The 17309-nt window shown below is 47.7% G+C and overlaps 1 protein-coding gene across 1 annotated transcript in view; it reads left to right on the forward strand.

Annotated features, from left to right (window-relative positions):
• LOC119965674 (collagen alpha-1(XXVIII) chain-like) overlaps positions 1 to 17309 on the forward strand; it is a 318322-nt gene that overhangs the window by 169681 nt on the left and 131332 nt on the right. Inside the window, exon 14 of the mRNA XM_038796439.1 lies at positions 5132 to 5200. Coding sequence (XP_038652367.1) covers positions 5132 to 5200 — 69 coding nt within the window. The remainder of the gene's footprint in view (positions 1 to 5131; positions 5201 to 17309) is intronic.

A 17309-nucleotide genomic window follows, 5' to 3' on the forward strand; every position in this document is an offset into this window, starting at 1 on the left:
GTGTCAGTGGGGGCTGATCAGTGGGGGGATTGGGTGTCAGTGGGGGCTGATCAGTGGGGGATTGGGTGATCAGTGGGGGGATTGGGTGTCAGTGGGGGCTGATCAGTGGGGGAGTTGGGTGTCAGTGGGGGCTGATCAGTGGGGGGATTGGGTGTCAGTGGGGGCTGATCAGTGGGGGGATTAGGTGTCAGTGGGGGCTGATCAGTGGGGGGATTGGGTGTCAGTGGGGGCTGATCAGTGGGGGGATTGGGTGTCAGTGGGGGCTGATCAGTGGGGGGATTGGGTGTCAGTGGGGGCTGATCAGTGGGGGGATTGGGTGTCAGTGGGGGCTGATCAGTGGGGGGATTGGGTGTCAGTGGGGGCTGATCAGTGGGGAGATTGGGTGTCAGTGGGGAGATTGGGTGTCAGTGGGGGGATTGGGTGTCAGTGGGGAGATTGGGTGTCAGTGGGGGGATTGGGTGCCAGTGGGGAGATTGGGTGTCAGTGGGGGCTGATCAGTGGGGGGAGTTGGGTGTCAGTGGGGGCTGATCAGTGGGGGGGGATTGGGTGTCAGTGGGGGCTGATCAGTGGGGGGATTGGGTGTCAGTGGGGCTGATCAGTGGGGGGATTGGGTGTCAGTGGGGCTGATCAGTGGGGGGATTGGGTGTCAGTGGGGGCTGATCAGTGGGGGGAGTTGGTGTCAGTGGGGGCTGATCAGTGGGGGGATTGGGTGTCAGTGGGGGCTGATCAGTGGGGGGATTGGGTGTCAGTGGGGGCTGATCAGTGGGGGGATTGGGTGATCAGTGGCAATGGTGGTCAGTGAGGAAGCCAAGTAGTCAGTAGGCAGGTGGTTAGTGAGATGTTTTGGTGGTTAGTGGGTGTGGAGGAAGGTATTCGGGTGTAGCCAGCGGTGGTGGTGGTGGGGGGGGGGGGGGGGAGGTAGATGGGTCAGCCAGACTTCCGGCGGGCAGTTGGAGATCCAGTGGGAATCACATGGGGGTTCATAGGGTAGTCGCAGGAGTGTTGTTGGGGTGGAGAGGGCAGTGGTCGTGTGGGTGTAGTCTGTGAGGTTCCATGGAGCAGATTGGTGTGTATCCGGGAAGTGAAGGGTAGTTGGGCAGCGGTCCATTCCATGGTGGGTTGGGGGTGGGTCGGGGGTGTGGAGGGGGGAGGGGGGGGTTCCCATTGGGTATTTGGGGTGGGCCAGTGGTATTGTTACCCAGGCGTTAGAAGTAGTTTTAATTCTTGACATTTTCCTGGTACTGCTGTGAGACAGTCAGAACCATCCAAAATCTGCGATTTAAGTCGGAGTATTGGATGGTTCACATTACAGGGTAATTGTGCATTGGAAGTTTGAGCTTCCCGGGTATTTGCCATGCAATCCTTATGTGGGAACCTCCTGGGGGGGCCCCCAAGCGCATCTTTGGGGTATCCCCTAGGTATGATGCCCCAGAGCTCAGAGATTGATGGCCAATGTTTCCAGTGGTATGTATAATGATTTAAAAGGTCCATTGAAGCATTACAACTGTTGCTAACTCAGTTTGCTCTGAAACCATATTGATGAAGTCAGATTTGAATAAAACGTGTTGCAAAATATGGAAATATTCTGATGCTCAAAGCTGCACAGGAAATCCAAGTAATTCCAGAGGAAGGGATACTGGAGCTGACTGAATTTCCTATTTGTGGTAAAGCAGACACAAAGCAAGAATGAAAGCTATGAATAAATAGAAAACGTTACGAGATTTAAGCTCTCGACAGTCTTTTACAAGGGAATTAAGTATTTTTATTTCCTGTATAACAATAAACAAATCATAAATTTGTGATATTGGAAAACAGCAAAAATTAAATTATTTTTGCAAAGATCATTACAAGGGCTGTAATGATTTCATTCTGAACTCAAATAAACAAATGGGGTTTTCTCAACAAAGACGCGTATTTTCAAAATGGTGTTGCTAATTCCTGCACAGGTCTGTGAGAGGATCTCAGGGAATCATGGGGCCATAGCTCTTACATCCACCTGGCATGAAGTGTTCCATGTGCTTTGAGCACAGTGTCTCGAGAATTCCATTTCCTGCACTACTCTGTATTTGTTGGTTAACTGACTGATGGAGCCAATAACTTGATCCCATTAAGAAAGACAGCCTGCCCCTCAGTTCCTGAAGTGCCAGCCAATTTCCACCTCCACCTTCTCCTCCACAATTCTGAGCTGCCAAGCCCAGGGATCCTGACTGCTGGAGGCTGCCAAAACCACACTGGTGAGGCTGTGCATGGGGCACTTGTCAGAATCAGGATGAAAATCCTGTTCCACACTCTTAGTGGAATTCCCGAGAGAAAATAACATCTTGGCTTACTTTCAACTGGTAGAACAGGAGTTGAGATGTTCCTTCATTTGCAGGAGATCGCTCACCCCATAGAAAAGTTTGGAAACCGCTGTCAGGGAGAACATCTACCTATACTTTAATTCCTAGTGTTTTGCTGTGAATTGTTTTGTTTGGATTCGTTATGGCCAATGATATTTATCATTTTCACAAATCCAGTCCTATGATTCCGCATAGGGATCAACAAAACAAAAGAACCAAATTTACCAAGTAAAACGAATGGGAAAGATTTCACTTTTTATAACGTTTAGTTAAACCATCAAACCAAAATCAACATAAACCAAACATTAACAAACAAATCACAGTCAACATATGTGATGACATACAAAATTACAGATTAGATAGTAGATGCAACAAAGGTAGGTCTCGAAGATTTACCAGGCAGCCTACCTAGCATGTATGGCTCCAATTCAGCCACAAAGTCCTTAAAGACTTTCGCCATCCTCAGTACCATTTCCTTAAAGATTTGGCCACTGATTCTCGTCCCATAGGAGCTCCTAATCAACCCAGATTCCACAAGTACAAACTTCAACAAAATGCCATATTCCTCCAGAATCTCATCAACTCTCTTCATGACAATCTTGATGATATTGATCCATCAATATTAATTTGATCTGATCCCTCTGAAAGAACCCCGAGTCTAGTCAGTCGATTACTTTAAGTAACAGCAACAGTTGCTGCAACCTTGTATTTGTCTATTGCCAGCTCCTGGATCCAGCCTTCATTTTCTTCAGCCTACCTGCACTGCATTGCTGGGTGATTCTAGCCTGGATGGCTCCATGTCTTTTATCTGCTTTCAACCAGTTTCAGTTTCCCTGGAAACCTGAAGTTTCAGTTTAGATTTTTGCTTCCCTCGAAACCTAAAGTTTCAGTTCCCCTTTTAGTTATGGATTGACTCAAAACAATTCCAGCTGTGAAATAAGGTTCACTTTACTCAACAGAACATTCAACAAGTTCTGATTGCAACTCACACACCTTCGCCCAATGATCCTGCAAACTGCAGATCCCATCACACCATGGAATGGTAATGGCATTAGTAATAGGACATTGTCTTGTTCAGTTGCACACTGAGGGTGCGATTGTCCTGAAAGGAAGCAAAGTCCCATAACAGGCTAGTTTAGCCGCATGTTTCCTGGCACTCGCAGTGCCCAGAAACTCATGGTTATTCAACGCAACTCATGTTGAATAAGGGGGCTAAATGGGAAACGCGCATCCAAGGTCACGCATAGCTCTGAATTTTTCCGTGGAGAGCTCCACTCACCGGAACTCCTGATTGTAATGAGAGATCAGGATGCCTTTTTTAATTGCTGTCCCCGATCTCCAGCGGCCCCGAAACAATCTGCAACCTCACCCTGGGCCCCACCCCTATCCCCACACCCAACTCCCACACCAAGCAACTCTGGCCCAAAATGCATGTGCAAAAAAATGACAGCTTGGCACCTTGGCAGTGGCAACTTGGCATTGCCTACAACAGCTGATAGTGCCACCTGGGCAGTGAAAGGCTGGCACCAAAGTGGCGCTGCCAAGGTGCCAGGCTGACACAGCCAAGGTCCAGGCTGGCACTAGTGCCATGGCACCACCCTGCCAAAGGGCATGCAGCTGGGGCCTCCGATTCCCTGGGAGACCCCTATGAGTGCCGTTCCATCTGATCCCTGTTTGTGTGGACCAGTGCTGAATGGCGCTCTGCAAGGTCTCTGAGGTGAAATGGTTGAATCACAAAGCCTCGGGCACCTCGGGAATCTGCACATTAGAGTGAGACTCCAGGAGACCATAGCAGTGGGTGGGATTCGCTGTCCTGGAGGAGGTCCTTCGTCCAGCCTCAGAATGTTCCTGGAGATTCATCTTCTTTCTAATGAGGTCCATCTTCTGACCTTCCGGAGATCCATCTTCATTTTCAGGAGGTCCATTTTCTTTCTTCAACACTAGGTAAGTGATGCTGGACACCTTTTCGATATGGTTCCCAGAAAGGATGGTGGACTACCTGCCATCAGGCCTGCCCTGCCATGGAAAATGACGTAAAACACCCAGTTGCATAATTAATAAGGTTGGGACCAGAAGGTGTGGTGTGTTTTCTCAACAGCCTCCACATCAGGAAACACTCCAGGTCCCTGCCTCCGCGACAGGACTTAGTGCCACATTGGAGATTCCCGCCTCTTATCTTCAACAGCTGCAATGTGGCTTTAAGTTATGCAGGCTAGCTTTAATTGGTTCGACACTGCCACAATCAATATAATTAGGGAGCTGTATGAAGTTTGTACGCTGCCTATGTCACTTTAATTAGAAAAGGGATATTTGAACATCATAATCCTTGTGCCCAATTTCTGGAGCTATCCAATTCATCATCCATTTCATTTAAGATGTAGAGGAAACAGACAATGCTGTTGGGGAAACAATGTTTCATCAATGCGAACTGATGATAATCTGAATTTATTTGACTGGAAAAGTAAATATTAGCAATGTACACCTTGAAGTGACCAGGCACATCTCTTAATGTATCCTGACTTTGCTTTTATTTCCCCTGACTTTGATATTTTTAGGTTCTTATGGAGCTACCCATTACAAATCGGGAATAGACGCTAATGCTGGCATGCTAAGCTTTATTAAAATGATATAAGTGGCCAAAGAGATGAAAATACTCCTTGTCGTAGCAACATGGCCATTTCATATTTGCCACTATCAAAAAGAAGAAGACTGAAAAGGGATTGCTGCAATAATACTGTAACTGGTAACGTGAGACTTGTTACACCTCTTTTATCTTTTCTTCTGCATCATAGGGTCCCAGAGGAGGTCATGGAGTAAAGGGTGATAAAGGACAACCTGGGCAAGGTGCACCTGGTTCAAAGGTAAGTAATTAATTTAATTTCAAAAGAGTCTTTTAAAGCATATTTTACTTGTTCATAGCCAAGCATGCTGAATAGGGGCCTCACGGTAGCATGGTGGTTAGCATCAATGCTTCACAGCTCCAGGGTCCCAGGTTCGATTCCCGGCTGGGTCACTGTCTGTGTGGAGTCTGCACGTCCTCCCCGTGTGTGCGTGGGTTTCCTCCGGGTGCTCCGGTTTCCTCCCACAGTCCAAAGATGTGCGGGTTAGGTGGATTGGCTATGCTAAATTGCCCGTAGTGTAAGGTTAATGGGGGGATTGTTGGGTTACGGGTATAAGGGTTACGTGGGTTTAAGTAGGGTGATCATTGCTCGGCACAACATTGAGGGCCGAAGGGCCTGTTCTGTGCTGTACTGTTCTATGTTCTATGTTCTAATTGTATGATATGGAGCTATGCTGACCAGGGAGAGCCCAGCTAATAGGCTTCAGTTAATCAACCTCACTGGGTCAGTGAACATATGATTCAGTGCTTCCAGGTTTGAGAAAGGTGGAATTGCCCAGGTTTCCTGCATCAGATTCCAAATTGGGAAGTGTTTATTTGTGGGTGTCAGGTGAAAGATAAATTCAGCTTATATGTAGCGTCTTCTGTTGTCGAAAAGATGACCAATACTTATTGTTTAGCCTCACACATGATGAATGGATATTCACTTGAACTATTGCCAGAGTTCTTGGAACTGTAACCAAGGATAAATCGCTTCATTTAGAAGAAGGTGTGCAAATTGAAAACAAATATCAGCAGAAATTTCTTAAATTGGATGCCAGCCAGTGAGTTACTGTTAATTACTGAAAGGGGAACAGTATGTTTTGCACAAGATTGAACCCAAAACATTCATGCCGATTTCATGAATGCAAATTATAAATCCAGTGCAAGCTAAAAAACATTTTGCCACACTAGGCTCAGCTACTTAATGCAGCAAAACACTGCAAAAGATTGATTACTTCTCCATCAGGGAGATATGTAGGGGGGAGTGTTATGTTATCAGAGTAACACCATTACTGGTGTAATGCCGCGTGTTACACAATGATGTAATTGGATCCTGTTTGAGCAACATCTTGTTAATAAACCCCTTGCATTGTGTGATACAAACTTGACGTGTGCCACCTCCGATTCTTTCTCTTTGTGGCTACAACAAAGAATACAACAAATGAGAAACTGTCAACGAGATCTGGGAGAAAAACAACTTTTGGCGATGATTGTGAGCCAGAAGAAGGAATCATTGATGGAGATCCCAGGCCCACATACCATCGGGAGTGAGGCTGGGAGAAATATTATCAACTTTCAAGGCAAAATCATCGCTGTGGCAAGCAAAAACAACTGTCAAGTAAATACTTGGACACTGTACAGTATGTCCTGGGGTGTCGGTGAATCATCCGATTTATCGCGACAGCCGCTTGTGCAAATAAAAGGGTTTTCAAAAAGGCAAATAAGCTATTGGACAACTGAGAGTTTCTGGGGGCTTACATTAAATTTTTCAGTACACTTAGCGTTGTCGTGGGTAGAGCTGCGGAGACCGCGCACGAGGTACTGAAACGGGATGCGGGAATTGAAACATAAGGGGCTGCCGACTCTGCAATTGACGGCCCAGGAACGATAGCTTGGTACAGAAACAGCTGGTATGCTTGTGCACTGTGAGTTTATCTGCTACAGATAGAGAGAAAATAAACGGCAGGAAGGCAGGCTGTAGGCTGAGTAGCACAGATCAGGAAGCTGCAATCCAAAATGGAGGGAAGAAAAGACGCCATGGATGCATTTGATGAGGAGGAGGAGACATGGAACTCTTATGAGGAAAGGTTCCAGTTGCTTCTTAAAGCAGACGTGAAAACTCCGACCTTTCTCAGCTCAGTTGGGAGGAAAACATTCATTTAGTTCACCCAGTTAAACCTGGAGACAAGTCAGATAATGAGTTAATGATTGTCTTGCAAAAACATTTCTCTCCCGTCGCTATTAATAGCTGAAAGATTCAATTTTCACCATTGAGCACAGGAGGAAGGGTAAAACATTTCACAATTTGTTGCATCATTGCGAATTTTCCAGACTTTGGACACTTTGTGACTGATGGGTTTGTGGCCTCGGGAATTAAGCCATCCAAAGGAAATTGTTGACTGAAGGTACATTAACCCTAAAACCTGCTATAGAAATAGGCAACATCAATGGAACCTGCTGTGAGAGAAGCTTTATTGATTGGAGTTTGAGCTAAAATCCATAAGATGGAGCCTGTAAGAAACAGATCCACCAAAGACTGATCATGACATCACTGCAACCTAATGGGACAAATGGCTGGAGATTGTTGGAAAAAGGAGAACAAATGAAAAACTTGTGGTAAAGTTCGTCACAATACCAAGACATGCTGGTCACGTCAACCTTCATCAGCACAATATAAGTGTACTAAGAAAAATACTGCAAAGCCCATACGGCGAGTTTACCAGTTAAGTGATCCAACTGAAGACTCACCGAGTAAGTGTCAAAGTCAGCTTAAGGAATGTAAGCTTGGTATTCTAGCAGTACAAAGACACCAGTAATGATTTTGGGTCTGTCAAAAATTAAATGGGAACACTATTAAGATGGAAATGGATACAGAAGCTGCAGTATCACTTATACCTGGATTTATATACCATCAGAAATTGAAGTATCTGTCATTGCAAACATCTGATATGGTCTTGAGGACATATACCAAGGAGGGTGTGCCACTGAAGGGCTTCATCAAGATGCCCGTGGACGTTAACGAGCAGAACGTGGAGTTGCCTATTTACATTGTTCAATGATTTTTTGGGGAGATTTCGGTTCAGGAGAGTTAAGGTAAACTGGGCCGTGGTAAACCAACTTTTATGCAAAGATATTTGAGAAGTCACTTGGATCCAGGACTAGGGTCGAAGTAAAACTCAAGATAAAGGCAGATAGACGAAGTGTTTGAAAGCACGTTCTGTACCCTATGCTATTCAACCTAAAATGGAGGAAGAACTCAAGAGATTACTGAAGACAGGAGTCATTGAGCCTGTTGCCACCAGAGATTGGGCACCCCCCTTCATCTCAGTCTTAAAGAAAGATAGTCTTGGAATCACTAATTTTCGTAGCGTAGCTCCTTCATCAGGTGAGACTGTTGTAAGATTTCTTACTGTGCCCACCCCAGTCCAATAGCAGCATCTCTACATTAAAGAAAAATGGTTTAGTACAAATATGCGGAGATTTCAAAATGGCTATCAACCCTGTGTTACGTGTTGCTCAAAACCCTTTATCACTTATCAAAGATCTTTTTGCAGGCCTCTCAGGTGGCCAAAAATTTAGCAGCATTAATCTCTCCCAAGCCTATCTTCAAATGAACATACATATGAACTAAAACCAGGAGTAGGCAATTCAGCCCCTCTAGCCCACTCTGCTGTACAATACGATCTCTTCTTGGCCTCAACTTTACTTTCCTGCTCAGTCTCCATAACCCTTCAACCCATTTGTAATTAAAAGTCTGTCAGTCACCTCCTTAAATTTACTCAAATCCCCAGCTTCCACCACACTCTGGGGTAGTGAATTCCAAGGATTCGCAACCCTTGGAGCGAAGTAATTTCTTCTCATCTCTGTTTTAAGTCTGCTACCCCTTATCCTAAAACTATGACCTCTCCTTCTAGATTGCCCCACAAGAGGAAACATCCCCTCTGCGTCTACTTTATCAATACCTTCTATCATCTTATATACCTCAATTGGATCTCTCATTCTTCTAAACGCGGGACAGTAAGGGCCTAAACAGCTCAATCTCTCTTCATAAGACAAATCCCTCATCTCTGAAATCAACCTAGTAAACCTCCTCTGAACTGGCTCCAATGCAATTACATCCCTCCTCAGATAAGGAGACTAAAACTATACAGGACCCCAGGCGCAGCCTCACCAAAGCCATATACAGTTGCAAAGGTACTTCCCTACTTTTATACTTTATTCCTTTAGCTATAAAGCTCAAAATTCCATTTGCCTTTCTTATTACCTGCTGTACCTGCAACCTAGTTTTCTGCGATTCATGCACAAGGATACCCAGATCCCTCTGCACCAAAGCATCCTGAAGTTTCTCTCCATTTAGATAATAAATTGCCTTTCCATTTTTATGACCAAAATGGGTAACCTCATACTCATCCATGTTAAATTCCATCTGCAGAATTTTGGCCCAGTCACCTAACCTATCTATTTCCATTTGTAAATTTCTTATTTCCTCATCACAACTTACTATCCAACCTATTTTGGCTTCATCTGCAAATTTGACTATAATACCTCTATCCCTGTAAGCAAGTCATTAATATATATTGTAAATAGTTGGGGTTGAGGTACTGTTGTGAGGTTGGGTGCTGGGGTCCTGCGAGGTGGTGGCATTTATGATTGAGGTGACATTGCAGGGGGTGACGGAAGGGTGCGGTGCAGAGAGGAGACAGGGAGCACTTACCCTGGCTGATCGGAGTAGGTCATTCATCATTTTTCTGCATTGCACACCCACCCTCTTGATCAGGGTGGCATTGACCAGTGATGCTACGGCCTCCCAGGCGCAATTTGTCGCCTTGCTAGACTGCCTCCTTTAAGCTCAAGGGTATATTTTAGCCAGCCTCTCCTCCGCAGCATCCAGCAAACAGCTGAGGGCCCCCTATATAAATCCAGGAGCTGGTTTCCCAGCTGCCCCCTTCCTGGCTTGAATGAGAGCAAGTGTTGTGGAGCTGTTAAATACAGTGTCCTCTTGATTGACGTGCCGGGAATGGTGGGAATCGCACTGATTTTCATGCCAGCAGTTTGTCATTTTTTTCCCGGAAAATTCCTCCTGCCTTGTCTAGAAGAAAGGAAATCATGTTTATAAAGGAATGATCCAGAAGCTGCAAAATAAATTCATACAAATAAATCCTAATTGGAAACACAGAAGTTCCAAATAGTACATCTTTGTTCGCATGGAAAGGAAAATTTATTTTGTTGGATACACTCCAGAATTTTCAACCATTTCATGCAGTCCTTTCCTTTCTCCATTATTTTTACTTTATCCTGATTTGTTTATTAGTAATTATTGGTGCCCTGTTTCTCTTTTACTGAGTTTGTTCAATTTTAGGTGGATCTGGGGCCATTTATCATCTCTTCCAAGATTTTAGAAATATATACAAAAATTCAGCCTAGGATGTCTCCTGGTCTACTTTTCAATTCAAAGAGTTTAATTACAAAGTATTGTTGCGCTCTATTTACATCATTATTGTGGGACCACAATTATTTCAAAACAAAGATAATGATATGGACGAGGGAAATGAATGTTCCATTGCTAAGTTTGCGGATGATGCAAAAATAGGTGGGAAAGGAAGTGTGGTAGTCACCACTGATGTATATATTAGGTGATTTGTGGTAAGGCCCTTTACTACAGGTACAGGGGTAGTTCCTTGCCTGCTGGCTCCGCCCAGTGGGCAGAGTATAAATATGTGTGCACCTCATGCAGCAGCCATTTCGCCAGCTGCTGTAGGAGGCCACACATCTCAGTGTATTAAAGCCTCGATTGCATTCAACTCTCGTCTTTGTGTAATTGATCATGCATCAGAAAGTGGTGAGAATGACACAGAGCCAGTGATTTAATGGCCGTGCTACTGCAGACACAAATCCTGTAATGGCCACTAAATATGATGAGAGGCCAAAAAACAATTTCAGAATGTGATTCTCCCCACCAGAGTCCAATGACATAATCAGGTTCATGCCCAGGAAGGGTGCGAGCCTGATTAGCATTGATCATAACAAATTTCAATGTAATAGGGGGGTGGCGATCCTGATTGGCAAGAGGACAATGTTTAGGGCGACAAAAGACGGTTACAGACCCAGGGGGGCGGTATGTCATGGTCAGCGGGGCCCTGGATGGGGCGCCGGTAGTTCTAGTCAATGTGTACGCGCCCAACTGGGACGACACGAGCTTCATCCAAAAGACCATGGCAGAAATCCCGGACATAGCGACGCACCGACTAATCATGGGGGGGGGACTTCAACTGTGTACAGGATCCAAAGACGGACAGATCAAACCCCAGAACGGGGAAAACCTCAAACATGGCAAGGGAACTCAGTCACTATATGGAGCAGATGGGAGCAGTGGACCCCTGGAGATTCGCCCACCCGGGGGAGAAAGAATTCTCTTTCCTCTCCCCAGTACACAATGTGTACACCAGAATTGACTTCTTTGTGGTGGGGAAAACGGTGCTTCCAGGGATAGACAAGGTGGAATACTCCGCAATTGTGATATCAGACCACGCCCCACACTACATGGACGTGCGGCTGGAGACGGGAAGGGCCCAGCGCCCCACATGGAGGCTGGACGGTGCCTTACTAGCTGACAAGGCCTTCAGCGAAAGGATAGCGCGGGCCATAGCGGAATACACGGAGAACAACCAAAACGGGGAGGTCTCATCCTCCACGTTCTGGGAAGCGCTTAAGGCCGTACTAAGAGGGGAAATCATTGCCTACAAAGCGCAAAGAGATAGGGAGGAAAGGGTGGCTAGGCAGAAGCTGGTCGACTCCATACTGGAGGTAGACCGTAAATACTCCGAGGCCCCGACCGTAGAGCTCCTGGCGGAGAGAAAAGAACTACAAAGGAACTTTGACCTGCTCTCCACCAGGAAAGCAGTGCACCAACTCCGCCAGGCACGCGGGGCCCTGTACGAACACGGAGACAAAGCCAGCCGCCTGTTGGCACACCAGCTGAGAAAGCAGGCAGCCAGCAGGGAAATTGCGCAAATCAGAGGTACCAGAGGCACGTGGGAAACAGAACCAGAGAGGATTAACGAAACCTTCAAGGCCTTCTACCAAGAGCTGTACACCTCGGAGCCCCCAACGGGGAAGGCTGGGATGAACCAGTTTCTTGATGGACTGGACATACCAGTCGTGGGAGAGGGCAGAAAACGGGATCTGGAAGCACCACTAGCACTGGGAGAGATCATGGACAGCATTAGCTCCATGCAGGCGGGGAAGGCGCCGGGACCGGACGGATTCCCGGCGGACTTCTACAAAAAATTTGCGACAGCGCTGGCCCCGCACCTGCGGGAGATGTTCACAGACTCGCTAGCTAGGGGCACACTGCCACCCACGTTAGCACAGGCCTCAATCTCGCTGATACCTAAGAAAGACAAAGACCCAACGGAATGTGGGTCATACAGACCCATATCTCTGCTGAACGCAGACGCCAAAATACTGGCCAAAATCCTAGCCAAAAGGCTAGAAGACTGTGTACCTGAGGTGGTCACAGAGGACCAGACGGGCTTCGTCAAAGGTAGACAGCTTACCGCGAACATCAGGCGCCTGCTGAACGTGATAATGACCCCCTCCGGGGAGAGAACACAAGAGGTGATCGTCTCCCTGGACGCAGAAAAGGCCTTCGACAGAGTCGAATGGAAATACCTCATAGAGGTACTGGAGCGGTTCGGGCTTGGAACAGGGTTCACCGCTTGGGTAAAGCTCCTATACAACGCTCCCATGGCGAGTGTACGGACCAACAATACCAACTCCCAATACTTCCAGCTGCACAGGGGCACTAGACAAGGATGCCCACTGTCCCCACTGCTGTTCGCACTAGCAATCGAACCGCTAGCAATCGCGCTCAGGGCAGCAAAAAATTGGAGGGGGATCCGAAGGGGAGGTAGAGAGCATAGAGTCTCACTCTATGCGGATGATCTGCTCCTCTATATCTCGGACCCACAAAGCAGCATGGACGGAATCATAGCGCTCCTGAAAGAGTTTGGAGCCTTCTCGGGCTACAAACTCAACATGAGCAAAAGTGAGATCTTCCCAGTACACCCGCAAGGGGGGGGGGGGGCAGCACTAAAGGGGCTGCCGTTCAAACAAGCCCGAAATAAATTCCGCTACCTGGGGATCCAAATAGCCCATGACTGGAAAGGGATCCACAAATGGAACCTCACCAGCCTGACGGAGGAAGTTAAAAAGGACCTGCAAAGATGGAGCACACTCCCGCTCTCCCTCGCGGGGAGAGTCCAGACGATCAAAATGAACGTACTGCCCAGGTTCCTTTTCCTGTTTAGATCCATTCCGATCTACATCCCCAAGGCCTTTTTCAAAGCGCTGGACAAACATATCATGGCGTTCGTATGGGGGGGGTAAAAATGCTAGGATCCCAAAGAAAGTCATACAAAAAACAAAATCCAGGGGGGGGCTAGCCCTCCCGAATCTACAATTCTACCACTGGGCGGCAACAGCCGAGCGAGTAAGGGGATGGATCCAGGAGCCAGAAGCCGAGTGGGTGCGTGCGGAGGAGGCCTCCTGCATGGGAACCTCCCTCCGGGCCCTCGCCACGGCAGCACTCCCATCCCCACCCAAAAAACACTCCACCAGCCCAGTGGTGACAGCCACCCTCCAATCCTGGAACCAACTGCGGCAGCAATTTGGCCTGTACAAAATGTCGGACAAGGCTCCCATCTGCAACAACCATAGGTTCAAACCAGCACTGACTGACGCCACCTTCAAAAGGTGGAGGCAGGACGGGGGGACACTGACAGTCAGGGACCTATACACGGACGACAGGATCGCAACACTGGACGAACTGACAGAGAAATTTCAGCTAGCTGGGGGGAACGAGCTACGGTACCTGCAGCTCAAAAACTTCCTACGAAAGGAGACAAGGACGTACCCACAACCGCCACGACAGACACTACTGGAAGACCTACTGGACGCAAGTATCCTAGAGAAAGGGAACTGTAGTGACATGTATGACCGACTGGTAGATAGGGACGACACCGTACTGGACGCAACAAGAAGAAAATGGGAGGACGACCTGGGGATGGAGATAGGGTGGGGACTCTGGAGCGAAGCACTGCATAGGGTCAACTCCACCTCCACGTGCGCAAGGCTCAGCCTGACGCAACTAAAAGTGGTACATAGAGCCTACTTAACGAGAAACCGTATGAGTAGGTTCTTCCCGGAGGTGGAGGACAAATGTGAGCGGTGCCAGAGAGGCCCGGCCAACCACGCCCACATGTTCTGGTCTTGCCCCAGACTTGTGGAGTACTGGACAGCCTTCTTCGAGGCTATGTCCAAAGTGGTGGGGGTGAGGGTGGAGCCATGCCCGATAGTGGCGGTCTTCGGGGTTTCAGACCAGCCAGATCTATTCCTGGGGAGGAGGGCGGACGCCCTTGCCTTTGCCTCCCTGATTGCCCGCCGTAGAATCCTGTTTGGCTGGCGGTCAGCAGCACCACCCAGAGCTGCAGACTGGCTGTCCGACCTCTCGGAATCTCTCCAAATGGAGAAAATCAAATTCGCCATCCGAGGGTCGGACGACGGCTTCCACAGAACGTGGGAGCCATTCATGCAACTGTTCCGGGACCTGTTTGTGGCCAACGTACATGAGGAAGAATAGTCGGGTGGCCAAGAACCAGGGGAAAATGGACGGGAATCGGGGGAAGGTAGCCGGGGGGAGGGGGGGGGGGGGGGGGGGGGGGGGGCTACGGGCTCGGTATGGGGGTTTGATGGCAAGCCAAGGCCCAAAACCAAACTATAAATAAATGCCTATAAACATATGCCTCGGCCATATTGGGGAATGTAAAATATGTATGCTGGCTAAAGGGGGCGGCCACAATTATTGTTTTGAAGGTGCTTACCTGTAAATATTCATGTTAACTTTTTGTGTTTTCCTTTTTTTTTTTCTCTCTCTAATAACTTGTAATTTGTCATATATAACATATGAAAACTCAATAAAAAAACATTTCTAAATTTCAATGTAATTAGCGGGCTTAACGTTGCTACTTTAGCCATCTCCGTATTGTCTCACCCAGAAAGCATGACACCACGCCTGCGGGAATCTCTACTATTTTCAAAATCAAAATCCAGTTGTAATGACCATGCTGGCACACAGGTAAGTATAGCCCCCAGGGCAATGCCCTGGCACTTCCCCCGGTACCCTAGCAGTGCCATCCTGATAGTAGCAGTGGGTGGCCCTCTGGGGAGCCCACATGGGGGGGTGGGTTTCTCTGTGTTGCAGTGGGGGGAAAGTGGGCTGATGCCTGTGAGGGGTTAGTACTAGAGCCTTTGATGACCTTTGAGTGGGCCAATACTTGCACGCTGGAGTGGTGGTGGTGAGGGAAATGCTCCGCTACTTGCTTGGTGAAGACGGAATGCCCCGATACTTGTGTGGTGGGGGGGGGGGGGGGGGGAATGTGGCGTCCTGATACTTGAGTGGTGGGGCCGGTGTGGCCACCCTGATGCTTGTGGAGGGTGCTTTTTCGTGTCCGTGTTGGGAGTGTTGGGGAAGTTGCTTTTTAATGGCAATCGGGGCACCCTTTAATGATCTCTGTGGAACCCACTTTGCTGACTCTATCAGGCCCCACCCCACCAGAGTAATGGCTCAAACCACGCACCCAGATTCTCTGTGCACTGAGTGCCAGAAATTCTGGAGTGAAAACTTGGCTGTGCATCTGGAGAGATGCACACATTTCTCAGTATGAACCTGACATTGACAAATTTTAGGAAAATTCTGTTCCAAGAGTCTATGGCGGGTTATATACAGGTTAAGTGAGTGGGCAAAAACTTGGCAGATGTAATAAATGTAGGAAAATGTGAAGTTATATACTTTGGTCGGAAGAATAAAGGAACTGAATACTATTTAAATGGAGAAAGACTGCAAAAACAGCACAGAGGGATTTTGGGTGTCCTCATGCATAAATCACAAAAAGCTAGCATGCAAGTTCAACAGGCCATAGGAATGGGTTGAGCAGCGGTTGGAGTCCCAGGGTGCTTCCATCCAAAAATGGATAAATCTGTCGCCGAACATGACGACCGGTTGGCCGTGATGGATGTAGAGCTTTCCAACGGCGCTGAGGACCCGTGTTCGGATCCCGGCCCTGGGTCACAGTCTGTGTGGAGTTTGCACATTCTCCCCTGTCTGCGTGGGTTTCATCCCCACAACCAACGATATGCAGGATAGGTGGATTGGCCACGCTAATTTGCCCCTTAATTGGAAAAAATAATTGCGTACTCTAGTATTATATTTTTAAAAAATGGAAGTAGAGGTGTCCCTGATTACCAGCAATTTAAAAAAGGTATGGGATAGAGTAGACAAGCTGGAGAACTGAGAGTGGCGGCTGAATGTCGGGATAGTGGATCTCGCAAAGAGACTGGAAGGTTCACAACCATCAGAGTATGTGGCACAGATGCTGCAGAAGCTGGTAGGGGAGGAGGTTTTTAATCACCCCAGAGGTGGATCGTGGATACAGGGCACTGAGAAGGAAACCAAAGGCAGGTGAACAACCAAGAGTGATTGTGGTGCGTTTGCATCGATTCCTGGACAAGGAAAATGCCAGGCATGTGAAGAAAAGTATGTGGGAGGGGAGCGTAATCAGGATATACCTCGATTGGGGTACGGAACTGGCTAAACGCCATGCCGATTTTAATAAAGTAAGAAGTCTTACAACACCAGGTTAAAGTCCAACAGGTTTGTTTCAAACACGAGCTTTCGGAGCACGGCTCCTTCTTCAGGTGAATGGAAAGGCTTGTTCCAGAAATGTTTATATAGACACAGTCAGAGATGCCCCGGAATGCGAGCACCTGCAGGCAATCAAATCATCAAAGATGCAGAGAGAGAGGTAACTCCAGGTTAAAGAGGTGTGAATTGTCCCAAGCCAGTTCAGTCGGTAGGCCTCTGCAAGTCCAGGCTTGTTGGTGGGGGCCGAATGTAATGCGACATGAATCCCAGATCCCGGTTGAGTCCGCATTCATGCGTGCGGAACTTAGCTATAAGTTTTTGCTCAGCAATTTTGCGTTGTCGCGTCTCCTGAAGGCCTCCTTGTAGAATGCTGACCCGGAGATCAGAGGCTGAATGTCCTTGACTGCTGAAGTGTTCCCCAACTGGAAGGGAACAGTCCTGCCTGTTGATAGTCGCACGATGCCCGTTTATTCGTTGTCGCAGTGTCTGCATGGTCTCGCCAATGTACCACGCTTCGGGCGTGATTTTAATAAAGTCAAGGCAGTTCCCCAAAAAGGTGTGGGATATGGTATGCTGTATCTGGCCAGCTTGTGGATCACCTTCCGTAAATAGGAATACTTCTTGGATACCCCGGAGGAGGCGGATAAGTTTCTTCGAGACCAAGGGA

The sequence above is a fragment of the Scyliorhinus canicula genome, chromosome 5 (genome assembly GCF_902713615.1).
Source record: "Scyliorhinus canicula chromosome 5, sScyCan1.1, whole genome shotgun sequence".
Lineage (NCBI taxonomy): Eukaryota > Metazoa > Chordata > Chondrichthyes > Carcharhiniformes > Scyliorhinidae > Scyliorhinus > Scyliorhinus canicula.